The 23,363-nt window shown below is 31.7% G+C and overlaps 1 protein-coding gene and 1 long non-coding RNA gene across 2 annotated transcripts in view; one reads left to right on the top strand and one right to left on the bottom strand.

Moving 5' to 3' along the window:
• Window positions 1-6,942, top strand: part of LOC100932410 — a 37,315-nt gene extending 30,373 nt beyond the window's left edge. The window contains exons 2-3 of the long non-coding RNA XR_147278.4: window positions 6,198-6,355; window positions 6,796-6,942. This is a non-coding gene — a long non-coding RNA (uncharacterized LOC100932410). The remainder of the gene's footprint in view (window positions 1-6,197; window positions 6,356-6,795) is intronic.
• HIF1A (hypoxia inducible factor 1 subunit alpha) overlaps window positions 1-23,363 on the bottom strand; it is a 45,099-nt gene that overhangs the window by 12,564 nt on the left and 9,172 nt on the right. Inside the window, exons 2-8 of the mRNA XM_003756329.4 lie at window positions 13,268-13,458; window positions 11,375-11,520; window positions 11,201-11,285; window positions 7,579-7,691; window positions 5,346-5,548; window positions 1,194-1,300; window positions 513-660 (exon numbers count right to left, since the gene is read on the bottom strand). Coding sequence (XP_003756377.1) covers window positions 513-660; window positions 1,194-1,300; window positions 5,346-5,548; window positions 7,579-7,691; window positions 11,201-11,285; window positions 11,375-11,520; window positions 13,268-13,458 — 993 coding nt within the window. The remainder of the gene's footprint in view (window positions 1-512; window positions 661-1,193; window positions 1,301-5,345; window positions 5,549-7,578; window positions 7,692-11,200; window positions 11,286-11,374; window positions 11,521-13,267; window positions 13,459-23,363) is intronic.

The following is a 23,363-nucleotide window of genomic DNA, read 5'->3' as shown; positions in this document are numbered from 1 at the left end:
TTACAGCTCCATCGGCATTCCAACCTGAATGTCCAAGACTATTTAGGGTTCTGAGGAGGTGGGAGCACTAAAACTGAAGTAATTTCCTTTAACAATGAAAAATCACTTTAAATAGAGAGTGGAGGATGGACTGGAGTGGGAAGACTTAAGGCAGGCAGACCCACTGGCAGGTTATTACAGTAGTCCAGGCATACAGTAATTAAGGCCTGCACTAGCATGGTGGCAGTGTCAGAGGAAAGAAGTGGAATTATTCAAGAGATGCTGCACAAATGAAATCAACAGATCTTGGCAACAGATAGATTTATATGATGGGTAAGAGATACTGAGAAGTTAAAAGATGACACCTAGGTTATAGGCATGAGGAATTGGATTATGGTGCCCTTGACAAAAAATAGGAGAAAGTTTGGAAGAAGGGAAGAGTTTTTGAAGAAAGATAATGAATTCAATTTTAGACAAGTTAAGCACTACATTTAGTTCCCCCAAAACCAAATAAACTTCTGCACTAAACTTACCTCACAACATAATTTACACACACTATACACTGTGGTTGGGAATTTTTAGTGTTGTAAATCACAGTTGCTTGAGTTTCAACCCAGACGTATCCACCTCGTTTGGCAAGCATTCTATATTGTCCTGTAGTGACTTGTCCTTTAGTAAACACTAGGAATGGAAAAAGTAAATTTATGCAAAGATTAATTTCCAAAAGTAAAATCATGCTACCAAGGAAAAGAGGAACAATTTTGTTTTATTTTGAGGTCTTCCTTTAAGAGGTTATCTCACTTTAAAATTCCATTGTGGGGAGAAAAATAAAACTTGCTCACTTAAAAATTATAAGAAGCAATAATAATTGCATTCTTGTGACCCTGTTATGACAATTAATTAGTAGTGAATTATGCATATATGAATTCTGGATCCATAGGAGATTTCATTATCAAAAGTACATTATCAACTACATTAGTCTAAGGTCCAAAGATTAGTGATTTCATAAGGATCTATTGAACAAAATCATATTCTGTTGCCATTTTTTGGCAATTTTGAAATGAATCAAATTTTCTTACTGGGTTATACTGAAACTGGTATTTATTTCCTAAATCCAACCCACAAATATCTTATCACTTAATAAATTAATAAAAATGTTAAATAAAAATAAGAGAAATATTTAGAGGATTCTTTAGTTGTTCAATTTTACTTACTATCATGATGAGTTTTGGTTAGATGATCTGAGTCTAAAGCATGGTAATATTCATAAATTGAGCGACCTAAAAGTTCCTCTGGTTCATATCCCATTAGCTCTGTAATTCTTTTGGATAAAATACAAAAAAGGAAAAATGATAAAAAAATTTAAAGATAATACATTTATAAATACATTTGTATTATATATTTGTATAAAATCTCAAATTCAAAGATAATCAAAACACTAATCTTAATTCTTCCTTCTTCCTCTTTTTCCCCACTCCACACAGTATATTCAGAATTAGAGATACCCTGGAACAAACAATAAATTAAGCTTTCACTGTTTGTTTCAGTAATTTAACTGCAAATAATCTGTCCAATCAATGAGTAATATAACTAAGTACAATTTGAAAGTTGTTACTTTGGTATGAATTTAAATACAAGCCATACTTTCCCAGCACTCCCCAAATCTGACTGATATAAAATCTGATTTGCTGTTCATAATTGTACTCTTAATAAGACAAAGACAGGTAAAGCTTTAAGTTTATCCAAAAACAATCCTAGAAGCTTCCCCAATAACTTAAATGCACATGAGAGGTGCCTGTATAAAGTTAAGAAAGCCCTCTTAGAATTTCTTAGAGAGATCTCACTACACTGCAAAGTCTCTCAACATTTACCTCTCTCCCTCCTCCACCTGTCTCAATCCCTATCCATGAATTACTGGGGCTATAAAACATCATTGTAGGTATACAGTGATCACTAGGAGTCCTGCAATAATTTATACCTTTGTTCCACATTTTTTGTGTGTTTCTGACTTGGATATTTTATATACTTCTGGATTACTATTCAAAAGTTGTAGAAATGGTCTTATGGGGTCCAATATTTAAGAATAAAAAAATAGGTGGGAAAAGAAGAAGGTTTCAAAATTTTAAGAGGCTAAGACTAAAAACAAAAAGGTAAGACGACAAAAGTGTCAAAAACACAGCACATTGTCCAAAGCACTTGCAGGTACTGCCTGAACCAGATTGAAACATAATTGGAAAATACATAACATCACGTTTTAAAACTAAATCAACATGTGATCAGTATGGATAGAGGCCCCATTTTGATTTGAGTTTTATACCAATAAAGCAGGAGACATAAAGACAAAAGGTAAGAAGAACAAGTGAATGATCTCTCTGTATTAGCTTTTACCTTTGACCACCCCAAAAAAAAAAAAAAAAAAGCCAGCTTCCCATATTTGTTTATATTAAGTTTTCCCACTAAATTTGCCTTTAATTTGCTATAATGCTTTACATTTTTATGTGGCAAAAACATTTTAAAAACAAAATCCATTTTTTTAGTATCACGTCACATAATTTTTCACTGTACCAAGTAGTTTTGTTTTGTTTTTATATCTTCAAAGCTCATTTTAAGAGTATGACCTTTATTCAGATTAATGTGGTAACTACGTAATTTTGTTGTTCAGTCACATAGAGCTCTTTGGGATCCCTTTTGGGGATATTAGATAGTGGAATATTAGATATTAGATAGTGGAATATAGATATTAAAGTGGTTTGCTATTTCTTTCTCTAACTTATTTTATGAGATAAGGAAACTGAAGCAATCAGAGTTAAGAAAACTGCCCAGAATACACAGCTAATAAATTTCTGTAGACAGATTTAGTCTTAGGAAGATAAGTCTTATTGACTGCCAGCCAGACACTCTACCCATTTCATCACCTAGCCGTCCTTAATTATCTATATTATCCTTCAACTATTTTATAATAGTAACTACTACTGAAACACGGCAAGTCAATAAAATCACAGGCTATATAATTAATTTTTTTTCTAATTTTTAGAATGCTTAGCAAGATACTGGGCAAATGCTTGTCTCTCAACAAGAAGTTAAATTAACTTGCAATTTAATATAAATTCACATAAAAAGAAAAGAATCAAGACTCTTCCTGCAAACACAAATTAAGATCTCATAGTCAATATACAGTTATAACTAAGTTCTTTGCAGGTTATAACTTCTGTGAGTCAATCATCTCAAGTAACATTTGATACAAAATTGTAATAATCACCTCCGATTTTCATGAAAACAAATCAAAAGTAAAAAAAATAAAGTATGGAATGTTAAATCTAGCTTGGAAACATAATTTGAATGATAATATCTAACATTTATATATGAATTTAAGGTTTATAAAGTACTCTACATTATCTCATCTCATCCATTCAATCCTAAATGAGATTCATATAATGATTTAAAATTCCACTTGAAATAAAGATTCTATACTGTGACTCATTAATTATGCTATTTAATTTTCCCCACCCTATTACCCAGCTAAATATTAATTCATGCTAAGAATAAACAACTAATATTCTACTCTCTATCAGCATCAGATTGAATATTTATATCTAAATATTTGAGTGTTCACTAGAATTTCCAAATGAGATGGATGTAAAGAAAATAAAAAGTATGGGATAGCCACCCAGCAAATAACATAATGAATATGCTCATGAGAAAGAAGTCTTTTGTCTCAAAAGCAAATAATGAAAAATACTTTTGGTATTGTCAAACTAGATATTGAAAGCCATATCCATTTATTATGATCATAATGAAATTATTTTAAGCTTTAAAAATGCAAGTCTATGCATATCTACATTATGACCACAAGATGGCACTGTTACATGGAAAATGAATTATCAGGAAAAGCAGAGTGAAGTTATTCTGAAATACTGCTAACATTTTTAAATGGTACTTGAATTAGTCTAATAGATAACACAAATCAAATTTTAAAATGCTCCAAACATACTTATTTTTAGCACCTTTCTTCTTTTAGTGGTTTTCACTAATGTTTTTCTACAAAAATTTTCTCCAAGGTCTTAGTATAAACTTTAAATTAGTTATCTGTTACTGATTTCTATGCATTACTATTTCAACTCTGGCAATAAAACTCATGTGGCAGTGTGTTCAAATAATAAAATTTTTCAAGCGTTTACAAATATATATTTCATTTTTATGCAATTTTGTGATTCAATATAAATTAAGCCCCATATTTTATAATACATGTGCTTCTGAAAAGTAAATTGAGTCCTTGTAAATTAAATTTTTTATATGAACTGAGAGGCCAGGAACTTAAAGGAATTATGTGATTTTTAAAAAATCATCTCTTTAATCTATTTTGTAATTGGAATTTCCATGTTAGGAATTTAAAAAGGGAATTTTTACAGTATCTCAAGGACTGCTGGCCTTCAGTTATTATAATTCCTGGTAAATTGGAATTTATTAGAGAAAGGGGAAAAGGAAACTCTTCCCTGAGAATTTTTTAGGAGTACTTTTTAAAAAAATCAATTTCATTAACGGGGGGGGGGGGGGGGGGGGGGGGGGGGGTGTTAAGGCAAAGAATATAAAATATCCCACCCCACAACATACTTTCATTTAGATCGGCCTCCTTTTTTCTTTAACAACACCCAGTGCTTTTCAAGATGTAATAGCCTTAAAAATGGGAGTGGGCGACCAAAGGTAGAAGGTTGGCTACCATAGTAATAAAATGGAAAAAGAAAACACAGCTATAAAATTTCAATTTTAGAACTAGAAGGAACAAAGGGACTCCCCACGCCAACTTTACAGTTGAAAAAACTATACAAACTGATATCTCTAAATTAGGAAAATGGAATTTCCTTTTCTTTTTTAGAACTTAAAATTTCTCAAGACCAAAGCTGCCCCCTCTCCCTTTGTGACCTTGCTACTCATCTACTACCTTACTCTTCAACTTTAGAAATAAGTAAGGATTATTGGTAAGCTGGAGTTCTTTTCCTTGATCCCACCCTTTCAAGAGTAAAACAAAATGGATACAAGTAGCACAAAGCTTATGAGGTGGATTTTTCTCTAAGTGTAAAAATTTAATCTAACAATCTAGGTTGTTAAAGCATCATAAAGCATCAAAGAAATTAGTATATTAAAGTCTTATGATTTATTGCTTACTAATTGACAAAATCATCCAGAGATTTTGATTCAAAGAACCTGTGTTTGATTTGACTTTGCTACTTGGTCTCAGTTCTTTATCAGTAAAATGTGGAGGTTGGATTAGATAACTTCTGAGATCTCTACCATGTCAAAATTTATGATTTTATAAATATTCAAAAATCTTTTGAAATAATTTTTAAGTTTCAGAGTACTTAATTTACCTTTCATCACAATATGAAAACTTCATATCCAGGCTGTGGCGGCTGAGAAATGTTTTGCTATCCAAAGGAACTTCAATATTTGATGGATGAGGAATGGGTTCACAAATCAATACCAAACAGGTCATAGGTGGTTTCTTATAACCACACTGAGACTGGTTATTGCAGGTATCATACACACGAATGTGACCAGTACAATGAAGTACCTAGGTGGATACATGGAAACATGTAAGTTATTATCCATTCTACATAAAGGCTAAAAAAAAGGATAAAAATGCAGAAAAATAGTTCAGAGATGTATGGCATAATTTTGTGTGAACCTTTTAATCTATTTGCCTCAACAAATGGTTCATTTCTACTTGCTTTGGTAAATCTACATATTATAGTGATTCCCTGTGACCTATTCCTTAGTCAAATCCTAAGAAAAACATAAATTGTTTGAGGGTATTTCTTGTTCTAATCACATACTTCTGGTATAGGGAGAGTAAAGAATCAATTAAGCATTATCTTCCTAATTTAAATCATTTCCCCCTAACCCTCAATAGCAATCACGTACGCACTCTTCGGAAGATCAGACTTTCTACCGAGGTTAACAATATATGTACATACAATATAATTTTGGCAAATGAGAGATGGGAACAATACAAATAGGTGAGTGTAATGAAAAATCTCTTGACGGAAGTGGCATTTAAGCTAAGTTTTAAAGCAATGAAAAAGTATGCTTCTGGTAAGAACAACCTAGATAAAGACAGAGTCAGGAGACAGAATTTTGTCTATATGAAACAATAAGCAGAACCAATATGTGAAAAGAGTAATGTGTATGAAGCCTGAAACTTGTAATTATCTTTTTTGTAGTTTATCTTAGAGGCAAATGGGAGCCTTTGGGACATCTTGAGGAGGGGTGTGAGATGGATCAAACATGTGCTTTAGGAACAGCACTTGGCAAACTGGAGGATGGACAGAAAAAGAGACTCAAGGAAGGGAAATGAGCAATGATGCCAAGTTAAAAACAGGTATTTTTTTTCAGTCACTTTTTATTAATTCCATCTTCATAATCTCTATCTAGTAACTATTCTTCATAATTCCACTCTGATTGCAATCATTTTGTTTCAACCTCCATCACTTCTAATACACAGCTTCTTAACTGGTCTTTTCATCCTCTATAGCTTATTTTCTCCAATCTATCCTTCATACTGCTACTTAGTAGGTAAACTCAAAAACTATCGACAGCTTCCTATCAACTACCAAGTAAATTACTCAGTTAATCTGGCTCTAAATTATCTTTTCAGTTCTATTTCATATTTAATATTATCTAATCCAACTAAACTGAACTGTTGCTCAATTATCTACCTTTTCCCATTTCCTTGCCTTCTCTCACTTTTCCCTTTTGACTAGAATGTACTTTTTCTTTGTTCCCCATTTCTGCTTGATGAAATTCATTCCTTCTTTCAAGGTGCAACTCGGGTACCTATATGGAGACTTCCCTGACAACGTAGCTGGATGTGATTCCTTAAATTTCTCACAGCATTCTGACTGAAACTTTCCTTTGTACTTATCACATTGTGCTTAAAGAATAATAAAGAACAGTTCTTTTTATACATATCATCCCCCTGCTATTCATCTGTAATTTCACAGAAGTTAGGGATGACATCTTATTTTGTTTTTATATCCTCAGTGCCTTAAACATAGTAGATAATTGATAAATTTATATTTTAAAGGAGACTGAGGAGATAGTGCTTGTTGAAGGTTTTAATACATAATCAGGATACCTTAGATGACTATTATTCAAAAAATAAAAATGGGAAAAAGCCATAATGTTCCACAAATTATAGCTGTTTTTTTGCCCCAAAAGAAAAAAAAAATTAAGTTCAATCAGTTCAACAATTCTAATTTTTTCCCATCACCACCATTGCCCTTCCACAGGGTTAAATCGAAGGAAGTTAAAAATATCTCTAACAGCTAATGAATACAAAAAAGTGAACCACAGGAAACAAAGTTCAGATTAAGGTTTTCTATGTTTAGATAATATTCAATTTTATCTGCAAGATAACATTTTCAAAGCAATATGGCTTTTTATCTAAACTAGAAATGAATCTAATATATATTCAATGAAAAGAAGTTATTTTTTAATACTAGTTTTGCAGTGATACCTAGGAGAACACATCACTAAGATCTTTTCCAAACCTATCTATTGTCCAGTCAAATGCCAATCACATGCAAAAATCACGCTGACTACCTTCCATGTAGCAGACTTTATGTTCATGGTTCGTCCCCGACTAGTTAGGGTACACTTCATTCTTAGGAAAAAGCTGCGTTCTGTGTTTTGTTCTTTGCCTTTTTTCACAGGACCTAGTATGAAACAAGGAAAGAAAATTTTATTTTTAAGGAAAAAATACAAATAAACCTCATGACTTTTTTTTTGGCCCTGTAATGTTATTTTATTGATATAACATTACCTCACACTGTGATATACTTTTATCTAAAAATCATAATGTTAACTTGTTATACTGGTTATATTTTCTCAATTCTTTTATTAGCATTATTGGCTTGACTGATAAAGTGAGGAACCCAAATTATAGTACAAACTTACTCACTTGATCATCACAAAACGAGATATGAAATATAAGTGCTTACATTAGAAAATAAAACTTTTTCTCATGTGAAATTTATAGTAAGTTGGAGGAAAGCTTTCAGTTTATAATTGGAGAGGGAAATGTTCTTTTTAATAACTAAAAGCACATAATTTTTCTTTATTTCTGTGTTAAGTAAAAGGAAGTAGCAAACATTAACATTTTAGTAATCAAAAGACAGATATCAAGTTCAAACAAAGCAGGAACTAATCCATCCCTTTCCAATCCAATGATATAGGATTATGATGGAAAACAATATGCAGATGAGTTCCTACAAAAATAATTTACTTACTTCCTTATTATTAGCTCAATCTAAATTCTATTTTGCTCCTAACTTATATGGCAAAGTGATATTGGAGAAGTTCTCAGTCTGACTCACATACTTGAGAATAATCAAAGCAAAGATAGATTACACAACTAGAATGAGCTTAAATACCCAAAAGTTTGGTCTTAGAACATATCTTTCAATTTTTAGAATATTCTTTTATATCTGAAAATCATTTTGACTCTTTGTGCAAAATAGAACCAGATTGATTTCTGAATATTGAAAAGAGAAAACCAGCACTAATGAATGATGCAGTTTTCCTTGTAGTATTTGTTCAACATGTTTGGTTTCTCTACTAAATCAATTAGGCTGATAGTGTATATAACATTTTTATAAGAACATTTTGCATATTCATATCAAGATTATTCATTATTGGTATTTTTATAATAAAACTGTTTTATGAACTGAGTAGCAAGTATTATAGTTATGAATCATGCTTTATTACCCAATTAAACTCAGGATCATATTCCTGAAAATAGTCAGTTTTCCATTTTTCATGAACATACTACATATAAATAAATTCTCAAAACAAAAAAAATTTCTAAAACAGGTAGCTGTTTCTATTAAAAATGAATAAGCTATATTTAAGATCAATTTCATTCTGCACAAGTCTGAAATCAGTAAATTTTGCATTAATAGTATTTTCTGAATTTATATATATATATATATATATATATACACATACACACACAGAGAAAATTATTGGTTTTGAGACCTATATTATTTATAATGTTTAAGTAAATCAAACTTGATTTAGAGAAATATATACACATAGTAACCAAGCAGAAATTAGATACACTGAAATTTTTCCATTTTTTTATCTAGTTAACATGCCAGAAATAAAAATGAAAATGCTAGGAGGAACATGGTTGCATTAATTCTGACTTTCTCAATAAGGAATTATAATTTTTTGAAAGAGAATATTAAAATTTGGGGGGGTTTTCTATTGGAAAGGACATGAAAGAAAATTGTTTCCTTCCTATAAATTCAGACTTAGGACAAACATTTTTTAAAAAATTATTGAAAAATGGCTTAATTTTTGCTATTTGTAGATGAAGTTATATCAGCCTTCTATTTCAGGAAGAAATCAATTTAAATAAAACTGAACCTCTAAGCTCAAGGAAATTTATAAAATTTTGTTATAAGCCAGAACTTTTGAAATAAGGTACTAAGTGGAATTGAGGAGACAATGGTTAAATCTAGTTTAGCATTGATTTACTCCTACAACAAATAATGGTTTCCTAGTGATATAATGATTGGTGTATACTCAGTGTGGAGCATATAAAGCAAAGGGACTGAGAGCCACAGAGGAGAAGCTCTCGGGGCCAGAAGAGAAGCTATTCGAAGCTCTTGGAGGCTGAGACAGATTCATTCCATCATCCACCTTTGTGGTGACTGGAGACTGAAGCACAAATCTTTGGAATTGGAGAGATTCAGAGGGCAGAAAAGGAGAGAGGAGCTCAGGCTCTTGGAACAAAGGAGAGAGATAGGCCTCTTAGAAAGCTAACCAGGCCCCAGGAAAAGGAGACAAGACTTTGAAGGAGATAATAAAGGATTTGGCCTTTAACACCCGGCTGCACTTGTGGCGATTACTGAACTGAAAGGAAGGCTGCCTCCAGAGACCCCAAGAAAACCTCAACAGAGAACATTACATTTTAGAGAGAACATTGTCAAGTTTACTTATGTTTATAAAATCAATCAATATATGATAAACAGACAACAAAATTATATTAGTAATGATAATATTTATAAAACTGGCTACTCATATAACTCAACTATGTGGAAATCAGATATCTACTAGAGCTTTACTTATCTAAAATATAGCCAAACAAATAAAGAAAAAGTCCACATGCTTTATCCAGAGAAGTCCTTACTTACTCTTAGTAAGTACTCTTATTTACTCTGACACACCACTGTGTCAGATTTAATCTATGTCCTCAAAACTAAATGGGGTGGAGAAAAGATGTTTCAGTAAGAGGAACAAAAAATGACAATGGAAAATTTGATGGGAAATTTATAAAAAAACCAGGCATAAGAACTCAAAAACTACTGGATTCTAGTATACACAGTATACAGGACTTTAACCTTAATAAGGGTTTTAAAGGCATTGATATTACAGTAAAATAATTTATCTTCATAGAATGGCCTGGGATTCTTGAATGCTATGCCATATCATGCCTAAAGAAGGTTACTACTAAATTGACAAAGCTTTAAACAGAGGCCTAGAAATGGACTTGTGTCTGTTGTTCAAGCATCAGCATAGGTAAGTTTGGAAGCCATTTTGGCTGCAGAATAATCAATTTTTCAGTCATGACGATCTTTGAGGACCATTTAATAATAGTTGTGATCTAAATTGGTGAGGGTAGTTCTTACTGATAACAAAATTATTGAAGAACTAAGGTAATTTATACTCATATAATAACTCTGAATTGTAAAAAGGCCAAATTATAGTCTATATTAACATTATGTATTTTTTATCAAAGTAGAACTATAAATTTTATAAAGATTTTAAAATTGTTTTGTAAAGCATGCATACTTAAAGCAATAAGCCATTAGCTAACTGAAAATCTTTGACAATCCAAATAATATTTTGACCAAGACAGCTACAATTTAATTGTATTTTCTTGTTTATGAGAAAACTTGTTATCTATTGCTTTTCAATTTAGACAGTCTCAAAGGAAAATACTGTAGCATATCAGATGAGCAAATTTACTTTACCAAAATATCCATTTGTTTTAATTTTCTAAATAATCATTTTTAAAGCAGATCTTTCTTAAACTGAAATATCACAATAGGTAATTAAAATGTGCTTAATATCATAGAAACTGGTGATAATTCCTGACTATATAAGGCTCATGAAAATCATCTATTATATCAAATCAAACAATTTTTCTTCTTCTTACCATTTCTATGTATAAGCATTTCTCTTAGTTCCTCATGGTCACATGGATGTGTAAAATCAAATACACTGTGTCCAGTTAGTTCAAACTGTAAATACAAGGGGAAAAATAAGTTCTATTTCTTGAAATAAGGGCATAATGATGATAGAACACCTGTCAATATTGTAATATTTTTACCTGAGTTAATCCCATACATTTGTTCACATTTTCAGACATATAAATCATGTCACCATCTTCTGTGAGAACCATAACAAAACCATCTAGGGCTTTCAAATAAAAGCAGTTTAATTGTGCTTCCATTTCAGCTTCAGCTTCCAGATCACCTATAAAAAAGATTTTTAAAATAAAATAACTTGAGTTTTACCTGAACTACAATGTATTATTTAAATTCTATACTGCATGTTGCTATCAAAAGCTATTATTTTCAGGTATCAAAAGCTTAAAATAAGTTTTACTTTTAGAAGTTCAAAAGAAAAAAGAAAAATTGGATCATTGGGGAAATGTTAAGAAAATATAATACAACATAAACAATGTTAATTTGTGCTTTTCAAAGTCAAACAAAGCCACAGGGATCTAGTTCTATTTGAGTATGACACCAGTTGTCTTCTATGGTATGATACATACATACATACATACATAGACACACACACACACACACACACACACACACACACACACACACATGCCATCTATTTCGAAGGATTCATTAATGAATCTTTTAAAGTAGATTTAAATTTGCACTATTTGAAAGTAATAATTGGGTTAAAGATGGCAATAGATTTCAACCCAATAAAAAAATAAGGTATGAATTTATATAATATCACCATCTTATGGGATTCATAATTTGCACTAATTGGGACCTAGAAGTACACAAATTCTTCTATTGTACAATCCTTTTCCATTTCTTGGATTCTATACTGCCATAGAAAAAATTTCAAGTATGAATGTCAAAAACAAACATACATGTGTGTGTATATGCATGCATGCATGTATGTGGGTGCATGGTATATGTATGTATATTGGTATATTGCACCCATATAATTATTTTTGAGGCACATTTTTTTCAAGAATATCTTAAATCAAATTTTACAATTCTTCCTAAGTATAAAGCAATAATTCCTACTTGGTTAAGCTTAAGCAAAAACTGTTAAAGTTAATTTTAAAAACTTAAATCTGCACTAAGACTTTTGGAGAAGCCTTTATGTCCAACTTATTGGCAGAGAAACTAGATTCCTGTTCTAATGCACAATAGCTATCTAAGAAAGAGTTAGCTCATTTTTTACTATGTTGGTTTTTAATATGAAGTAGATGGTATAGAGACCTATACCTAATTCATAAATAATATAAATATCCTATTCATAAATGACATAAAAATGGTGGAAATCAGGAATGCACAGACAAGACATCAGCATATAGATATTTCTAAGAAATAATAAGGAAATTATGTACTACAAATATGCTTATACCATGTAGAGAGGGGGCACTCTAAGTTTATTAAATGTAATTAAGAATTTTATAAATAAATTTTAACTTAATATTACATGCATATACCTTTTCCTTTAATGTTCAGTATTTCTAAGGTTTATTTTCCTAAGCAATTCAAAGAATACTATTTTTTCTGCAACACCTACTTAAAGACAGCATGAATTTAAGGTCAGGGTTAGGGTTAGACACAAGCCTGGAAGCTGAGAAATCTAAACTGCCAGTTGGCAGTTACAAATGTTGATAGTAATGTAAGCACAGACCAATATAAAAGAAAGTAAAGAGTTACTTCATCATTTAAAAAAAAACTTATCTCAAAAGCCTTTTTTTTTTTTTTTAACACATGCTAATGTGTTAAAGTAGTACAAAATAAGTTACTTAAGAACTGAAAATGTTTCTAAGGTTAAAATAAAAAACAAAATAACTTCAATGAAAAGAAAAAAGAGACGAATTTCAAATGCAAAAGTTGGGTAGAAGAAATAAACCCTTAATAAAATAGAACATCTTTAAAATTTTGACCAGTCCAAAGAAGGTAGTACTTTTTCCAACCTTCACTCGCATTAAATCATAGTTGGAGTATTTACTTACCAGCATCTAGAAGTTTTCTCATTCTCAAATAACTGATGGTAAGTCTCATGACAGAAGCCTTATCAAGATGTGAGCTCACATTATGAGGAAGTGGCAACTGGTGGGCAAGTTCATAGAAAACTTCAGATTCCTTACTTCTACGACATCTGGCTGCATCTCGAGACTTTTCCTTTCGGCGTTCAGAGCTAATCCTATAAAACATTTGCTCATTTAGATTCTTAAAATGTACATATTTGAAATAAACAGTGCACCTTTATCACTTTAAAAATAATAACAATCTCATATTCTTCTACTAACTATAAAAGAGAGGCAGCTTGGCAGAATGGATTGAAAAGCTGAACATGCAATCTGATGATGGAGGTTTAAGTCCTGCCTCTCTCACTTAATAGCTATTTGTTTCTGGCCAAGTCACGACGTACTCTTAGGTAATTGAGATTATAAACTGAAAAACTGGTGCTGATCTGTTTCCTCTTTGGGAGTTCCATAAAATCAGATCTGGACAGAAAAAAACATATTCCAAGGGAGAGAAGGTGTTAATCAATTCTAGAGATGAAAAAAGACATTTAATTTCTAACCATGATACTTAAATAAGTACAAGTAAACAGGTCAGATAGGAATATATGAAACTTCCATAAAATATGAGGTTAAACTATACTACTGTAGAATAAAGAGGTTCCTTCCTATTTGGCATATAAACCATAAAAGTGGCATGTCTTGACAAGAATACCACGCTTTTAGTAAAAAAAATATTCATGCCTGAAGAATGCCCTCCTTTCAGTTATGCTTATTTAATTTCTTTCCATTTTTCAAAATGCCATGTTCTCCATGAAGAGATATCCCTGATACTCTACTAGGAGTTATCCCTTCTCTGAAATTCACAGAATGCTGTGCCCTTTCTACTGAACTTAACATTTTATTTTGTTTTAGCTGTGTATTTGTATCATATTCCCCTTAAGATTCTAAAATCCATGAAGTCAAGGAACAATGTTATCCAGAGCAATATCCCCAGTTTCCTGTCATCTACAAATGTGTTAAGTAGCCTACTTTCTATGATTTCAAGTTGTTGACAAAAATGTGGAGCAGATCAACCAAGGATGAAGCCCTGCAACACTTCATTAAAAGGACCAGGTTATTAAACTAGAAGGAATCTAGACATCTAGCCCAATTCTAAAATCTTAGATCTCTTGAGAGATGTGAAATGACTTGCCAAGGTGGTAGTAAACTGTGATTCAAAATTTCAAACTGACTTCCAGTGAAGAGTGACCAATTCATTTTTATCCCTTAATTGTCACACATTGGATCAAGCTAACACAATTAAATGGATTAAGATTGTTTGACATCTCTGTCTTTTTATTTCATCACAAAGACATCCTAAAATCACTTTGATAGCATCTTGCTATTAATATCCAGACAAGCTATATTTATGGTGTTGTCCTGTTCTACTAATCTATCAAAAAAGAAAGTTGATATTATATTAGGCAATTAATGAATTATTATGGATTATGGGCCATTTACTAAGGTAATTTTTAAACTAGAGTATATGTACCCTTTGGGGTTTGTGGATAGATTTCAGAAGAGCCTACAAATTTGGGGAAAATTACATCTTTATTTTCATTAACTTTTAGTTTTCTTGTAATTTTAGGTACTTTATAAATTTGAAAACTTAATATTCTGAGAAGGGGTTTATGATAAAAAAAAAAAAAAAAAAGGTTAGGAACCTCTAGTCTCTCTCATTCCCCTATACTTTACCAATAGAATGTACCTATACTATGTTCTTAAGAGGCAGCTCTGATATAGGAAATAGAGCCCTAGGCTTGAAGCCAGGAAGAAATGAGCTCAAGTTCTGATTCTGATACATGCTGATAGTTATGACCTTGGAAGCCAGTCACTTTACCTTCTCATTTTCCCTAAACTTGCATTTCTAGGAGAGATTCTTCCTCTGGGAGTATTCAGGCCCAGTTTCTATCCCCTACTTACTTAAAATTTATCATACACCTTGGTTTGAATGTATATTTTATTTCTTTTATTAGATTCTCTTAATAGCTCTGCTTTCCACATCCTTGCCTATATATGACACTCTCTCAGAGAAAAATAACCTTTAATAAATGCTTTCACCCCATCAGAAAAAGGAAGAACAATGTTTTGTTTTGTTTTGTTTTTAATCTGAGATTTGTTAGCAGAAGCATTCACAAAAAACTTGATGCACTGTTGGTGATATGCTTCACCTCTAACCAGTCAGATACATTTTCCTCACTTCTAGACTGTCTTTAAGAGAGGTTCTGTAAATTTTTAAAATTTACTTGGGACTTCTGAAAGGCCTTGACTCAAAAGGATACTTAATGTAGTGAATTTCAGACATTGTGGTAAGCTAATAGAAAGGAGCTGAAGAGGCAGAAAATATTTTCTCTCAAATCATAAACTCTGAAGATCATCTATTCCAACCACTCAGATTGCTGAGCAAATAGTTCAAGTGCCTTGGCTTAAGGATCATAAAGCTTAATAAGTAAGTAGAAAAGATGAGATTTGAATCCAGTTCATTTAATGCCATAACCAGTATTCTTTCCATTACATCACAAAAGGAAGTTGACTATAAGAATAAGCAAAAATTCAAGGGCCTTCCTCCAGGATTCACTGTAATGTTTATACTACACATAAAAGAAAGCTACCTTCAAGAAATTATCACAACTTTACTATCCAGAAACCCAAGTTTTCCTTAAGAAGATTGTTTGTAAAGAAAACTCCAAATTGGTTAATGAAATTTTGAATGTAACTGAACAAAGATATTGGAGTAGTCTGCCATTTCCTTCTCAAGCTCATTTTATAGATTAGGAGAATGAGGCAAACAGGATTAGGTCACTTCTTCAGGGTCATATAGCTAGTAAGTATCTGGAAGGCAAGGCTCTTTTTGTTTTATTCCCGATTACAAGCCTAATACTCTATCCACTGCACCACCCAGCTGCCCATCTTAAGGAGATACACCAAAACAGAACATTTGGCCTATCCTCACTGCTAGGGGATACACAGATAAAAATTATTACATTAAGAAGTTTACAATTTGATGGTTTTAGAGATAGGCCATATCTTTTTTTTTTCTTTCTTTTTTAAAGGTAGAAAATGATTAAGTGAATCTAAAAGATTCAAGGAGATGATAGCATTTTGCTAGAGGGTGGTCTGAAAAGTTGAAGAAGTCTTAGGGAAAAACAAACTAGGTCTTGAAAGAAATTAGTTTGCAGGTGTGCAGAAAGATAAAAGTGGTAAGAGAGGAAGACCATTTCAGGTAAAAAATACTGTAGAAATAAGTGGCCTAATAGAACCTAGCAAGTTTCACTCTCAACTTGCAATATCAGAACTCTTAGGCTCTCCCCTTGTCTCTAACTTGTTGCTTTTTTCTATCTTCTGTTCTTTTATGTGTTTTTTCTCTCCCTGAAAATATTGCAAAAACAAGGCTCTTCTTTTCAAATCAAAACCTATTTGATGAAGAAGTGATTCAATTCTCTCATGTAAATTTTGGTTTTGGTCATGAGATTTAGGTTAAATGAGACAATATATTTTATTCTAGAGGCAGAGGAGCCAATAAAACTTCCTGAAAAGGGAAATGAGGAAGTGGGAAAGAGTTGGTTGCTCTAATCAATACAAAGATCCAAGACAATTCCAAGAACTCTCCCCAGAGAAAAAATTGAGCGCAAACACAAGTATATATATATAGATTTTTTTTTTCATTTTCTTGCTCCCCTTTTTTTCAATCTAGATAACACAGAAATAGATTTTATATACTTTCACATGTATAAATGATGTCATATTGTTTGCCTTCTCATTAGGTGCAGGAGGTTAGAAAGAGAGAAATTGGAACCCAAAGTTGTTTTGTTTTCTTTTTTCTAAATATTAAAAAAAATAAATACAAATAAAGAGCAGGACAAAGGGATTAGACCTATACTTTAGGAATACCACTTTGTCATATATGTGATACATTTAATTTTACTTAGAAGCTACTATCTATGTCAATCTCCTCATTTTATAAACAAATGACACTTAGATTAAGTAACTTGCCCAACTTGGTAAGTGAAAAATTGGGATTTTTTAGCTCATATCCTCTGAAAACAAATTCAGACAAAGCTCTTTTCAATGTACCACGCAGCTTCATGCATTATAATAGAATTTAAACTTTAGGGATCTAAGAATGACCCTAGTCTCCTCTCATGATTTCAAGAGAAAAAAAAAATACATATATATATATATATATATATATATATATATATATATATATATATCCTATATATCCTCCAAATAAATCAGAGAGTATAGGCTTAGGAGTAGAATGATTAGATTAAATGGTACATATACAGTTGTGATATACAAGTGATTTAGTTTTACTAAGGAACTGTACAAGTCTTAGTGTTTTTAAAACAATTACCAGAGTTGCATACAAAATTCTGTGTATTCACAAACTAAGTGCTGGTAGACATAAGTTACTAGAAACACACCAATTGTAGATCCTATATCGTAATAGAATCTGTTAACTCACAAAGTAAAAAAAACACTACAAGTGGCAAAAGGCTTAAACAATCTATACTAATGATAAAATGTTATACTATGAACTAAAGTAAAGAATCTCCCTTCTGTCAGAAGTAAATTAGACTTTTTAATGCATACTATGCCTAAAAACAAACTGCTACTATGTTAGTATACTTGTATCACCTTTATATCCAATCTGATTCTAGATCTTTTTTTCCACAGCTTCATGGGTTAGTTGGGAGGAAAAATTCAACTGAATTCCTTTGAAAGGGAAAAGGCAGTTTTCAAAATTTAGGACAATAAGCTTGACCTTATTTCCTCCAAATGTGATATTAAAATAGAGTCCAAAGAATTTGTAAAATATTTAGAAAGAGCAAAGATTACTGGCATTTTTATTGGTCTTGATTTTCTGACTATACAGAGTACTAGACCTTCATGCTGCACTCTGCTTAATAAATTGTTGTGACCGATAAAATTACAGAAACCTTGGGGAAGAAATACAAAAGAATTATTAAGTCTTCATTCTTGAAGAGCTGGCAAGCTTACTGAGGAAAAAGGAGGCATAAAATAAAGATGCAGCCATAAGTAAACTATAACCAAATGTATTAAACAATTTGTCTACATGTAGCCCAAATAAATAGTTTCTACTCCCCAAAGGAAAACATGAACAAGTGTAAGCATTCTGAATTTAGTCCCATTACCTAAAAAGTTTGCGAAAAAAAATTCTTTTAAATGTTAACAGAGGAGGTACTTAGATCTCCTTTACCAAATTCTTTTGATAGAGCAAAGGACATCCTACAATGTGAACAATAACTCCATAATTTAAGTTTGAATATTATTACAGCAAATTTAAAGAAAGACAGATATCTTAATATTAATTTTTTAAGCAAATTCATTAAGTGTCTGGGAGTCAGAATTTGTATTTCAGTTATCAAGGAAACAAATGGAATTGATTACATTACATTAAAAATGTCAGCTCCAAGGCTGACAGCTACGTAGAATGAAATAGGGATACTATGCCTTAACCTGGGGTCTGAGAACTTGGTTTTAAAAAATATTTTGGTAAGTATTTTTTAAATAATTTTGGTTTTCTTGTTAATCACATTATCTGAGAAGGGATACATGACACACACACAAAAGTCTGAGAACTCCTTCCTTGAAAAAGAAGCAGAATTGTGAGACAGCATATAAATTAGTCTTCTTAAAGAGCTCTGAGTCAGAAGTTGGACTTGAATTCAAATCATCTTTCTGGTTCTATATTTGCTTATATCTGAATAAATTTACACTGACATCTGTCTAAAATTAAATGTATAATATATCAATTTAGCCTTAAATTTTTAAATTTAATTTGCAAATGAACAGTTGTTCTGACCCAAAATTTTATGAGACAGTGCTAAGGATGGGTGTTTGGCTACATGATGTGAAATGCCAAATCTTGAGGGTTGGGTATATATGCAACAACAACAACAACAACAACAACAACAACAAAAAACACGTTAGCAATTCAAAGACAAGAAATCTGGCCCATCCAGAATATTCAAGACTGGTGGCAACTTTTATTATTCTATTATTACTTCTAGGGTTGTCACAATAAAAAAAAAGCTGAAAGAGTAGGCTTGCCTAGATGATTTTCATGTTCTCTTGGGTTAAACTTTTTTTTTTTTTAATATTGTATACTATCGTTAACATACAAATTATAAAAATTAAAACCTACTCATTTTTACAAACCCGGAATTAGTAACATCAAATACTGAAAACCGAAAATCATATATGGTAGTGGACTGTGGAATTTGTTGGCAAACCATATCTAAATCCATCAATCTGTCTACCTGCCTGCCTATCTACTTATCTAATTTAGGTCTGCCTACAACAAATCTCTCCCCTTGTAAAACCTTTCCCCACAGAGATGCCAAAGAATTCCTAAAGGACAGATTCAACAATGACATTACCAGCTCAGTAAACCCCAGTGTCTATTTATTTACCTCAAAGACTGAACACAGATTCCTTTATTTGGCTTAAGCCTTTTACAACCTACCTCTTTTAGCCTTATCAAACATTATTTCCTTTCAAATACAACACTGTCTAGTTTGTCTAGTTAAACCTTCTCACTGGTCCTCACACAAATCACATCTCCATGCCTTTACAAAAGCTGTTCCCCCATGTCTGAAAAGTTCTCTCCTTACCATGGTCTTTTAGAATCCCTATAGTATATCAAAGTTCAGTTCAGTACTTGCCTACTACAAGAGGTTCTCGCCCTATTCCTTTGTATATATTTTTGTATATTTATTTGTGTATGTGGATCCCTCATGATAGAAAATAAGGTCCTTTAGGTGAAGAATTGTTTCATTTTTGTGTTTCCCAGTTTTTAGCACAGTGCCTTATACATGGCTAATAAATATTTGTTGATTAAGTAAATTTTATACCTAATTCTTACCCTAATTTTCAAAATGGTATATAACTTGAATGTCATGCTGTCTCTGAAATTCTTGAGACAATGTGCAGATTACCACAAAGTGGGAGCTTTTATTATCAAGTACTAAACTTTAAGATCACTATACTTCCAGCTTTAATGATCTAAAAAGACTAAATTGGCTGCTTTTCACAGACTGTATCTAAATTTTTTAATTTATTTTGAAATTTTTATCTTGAAAATCCCATGATTGTTCCTAAATTGTTAAGAAGATAAATCCCAATTGTTCAGCGAGTCAAAATTCATAAAAGGCAAGATAGATGGATATGTTCAGCAAGGGCAATCTCAGTCTAAGAAAGGTATAGGGGGATATGAGTAAGAGGATTTGTTCCTCACCTTAAAATTGTGATAAACCTTACTAATGAATCTCCTAAATTCAAGTCTGTGATCCAGTTTTTAATCTGGTTTATTTATGCTGGCCTATTCACAGTAGGCTATTTGTAGGAGGAAGATTTTTTTTTTTTTAGTTACAAAATATTTGTAGTAGATCCTTGTCTGCAAATGATGGAAGATAATACATGTCAATGCTTCTTGGTCACACAGGTTTGGATTAGTTTTAAGTTTCTACTGTCGTATGTGGATGACTAGCTAGTGCATTTATGATGTTGTGCACACATAGGGAAATTTAGCCACAAATTTTCATGATTTTGCATTACACTCTAGCATTTTTGGGTACATTAATGAGGTTTATATATATAAAAGACTGAACCAAATTCCTCAGAGTTTGTGTTTTGAAACTAAATTTTACTTCTAATATTTCTACATGTGGCTGTAAATAGCTCTGAGTTAAGTCTGAAACTCTTTATTGTGTATATACTGGAGTCATCAATAACTTTGAATAAAAGACTATACACTGAACTAGAACATTGGACTGAATCTAATATGTTTACAAGGGATAAATGTCAAGTTTTATACTTGAGTTCAAAAAAATCTTCCTCATAAGTATAAGATGGAAAGAATATGATTAGAATAACAAATTTTAAAAGCTCTGCAAATCATCAGTGTGACAGGCAACCTAGAAAGCAAATATGACTATAGGCTATAAAATGCAAAGTGTTCTGGGACTATACCTGAAGTGACTGTCCCAAATACTCTGTGCCCTGGCCAGCCTGTATTCAGAATACTATGTTTGGTTCTAAGCAACCACATTTTAAGAATATTGCCATGCTGGAGGTATGACACGGACAGTAAAAGAGCTTTGAGATTGCGAGATTGTACCATACAAAAACTAATAAAAGAAATTGAGGTAATTTAGAGAGCAGAGTGGAAGCCGTGACAGTTTTAAGTATTTTAAATATTTAAAGGTCATGTAAAATAATAGGACTGGACTCCTGCTCAGCTTCAGAGAGTTTAATATAAAGAAAACTTTAATAAAAATTAGGACTCCAAAAGGAGAATGACTGACTTGTTTACACAACGATTCCTCCTTACTAGTGTTCTTTATGCAAAGGAGGATGGATAATCATTTATTAGATATGTGAAAGAGAATTTTTGTTAAAGGATATGTCTTGGAATAGATAACTTAGAAGTCTAGTTCAACACAGGTTCAGAGAACGAAATTATCAACAATTGCTTAAAATAAAATAAATCTCAAGGTTAAACTATATAAGTCTATTTTCTTTCAGAATTTTAAAAATATCTAATTTTCTCCAACAGCATTCACTAGACTCAGAAAATTTTACAGCTGGAAAAAAACTTGAATACTTAGTTTAATCCCCTACTTTTATGGATGGACCCAATGAGGGAAACTAGCTTATTCAAGGTCATAGAAATAGTTAATAATAGAACTAATACTATAACACTTCAGGCTTCCTAGTTTGATGCTTTTGTAATTGAAAAAAAATAAGGTTTTCTTAAATCTTCAAATAATGGACAGAACTCTTAAAAAAAAAAAAAAAAAAAAAAAAAAGCCACCAGGCCCAGAGGTTTAAATAAGTTCTTAATTGCATGATCCCTTCGGGAGTCTGAACAATCAGAAAAAAATATATATAATTATTTTTTAAAATAGATAATCTTGCATTTCAAAAACCACAACCTGCTTTATCAATTTTACAAAGCTGAGATTTTGTATATTAAGTGCTAGTAGAAAGGCAGGGGAACTACACACTAGTCTATGCCATTTATGAAGCAAACACAGAAATGAATTTTTATTGACAATGAAAATTTGTAATCTCATATTTTTAATGGCGACTCAAAACAAACTAGGATGGCAGTTGTTCATATACTTTGATAGATAATAAGGTCTTAGAGATGCTATCTGCAGATGACATGGCTCACTACTTCAAGCTCCAAAAGACTGTGAGGCCTCCAAAATAAAATAAGTGATTCAGAACTACCTAACTACCTACATATGGGGAGGGAAAGTGGTTGAAGAATGTCTATTGTCCAAGAGATCACACACAAAGCTGGAAGGTCATTACACTGAGATAAGACACTATTGACAGACAGATGAGATGTGTATAGAATTGAATAGCAGAAAGAAATTTACTTGGGAAATTATGCAATGATTTTAACAACCTCAAGCTTATCTATAAAGCAAATGTCTACCATTAGCACTTTTTCTTCTGGTGATGCTAAATGAATTAATTAAATCAATCAACCAATTAATTAATTAAAAACATTGACTTAATTAAGTGAATTAAAAAGCTACAGTGGACATCAGTAGGATTCTATATATTTATTTAAATTCAATTTTATTTTATTTTCAGTTCAAAATCTCTTCTCTCACCCATTAAAAATAAGAAAAACCAAACCTATTAAAAATATATGATCAAGAAAAACAAAACCTATTAAAAATATATCACCAAGACAAACAAATTCTTTCATTAAGCATGTCCAAAAGAAGAAAAAAAAATGCTTCAATGTGTACTTTTGAGTCCATCATCTATCTGGGGTGGAAACCATGTTTCATCATCAGTTTTCTGAACAATTAGTTTCCATAGTGCTCATCAGAGTTCTCAAGTTTTTCAAAAGTGTTTGTCTTTATAATGTTTTGTTCTGTATTTTTTTCTCTTGGTTCTGCTCACTTCACTTTGCATCAATTCACACAGGTATAACCATATTTCGCCAAACTCATGCTTTTCATAATTTCTTAAAGTACAATAGTATTCCATC

Source organism: Sarcophilus harrisii, chromosome 2, assembly GCF_902635505.1.
Source record: "Sarcophilus harrisii chromosome 2, mSarHar1.11, whole genome shotgun sequence".
In the NCBI taxonomy this organism is placed as follows: Eukaryota; Metazoa; Chordata; class Mammalia; order Dasyuromorphia; family Dasyuridae; genus Sarcophilus; species Sarcophilus harrisii.
Note: the sequence above shows the minus strand (reverse complement) of the source record. Positions and strands in the feature narration are given on the sequence as shown.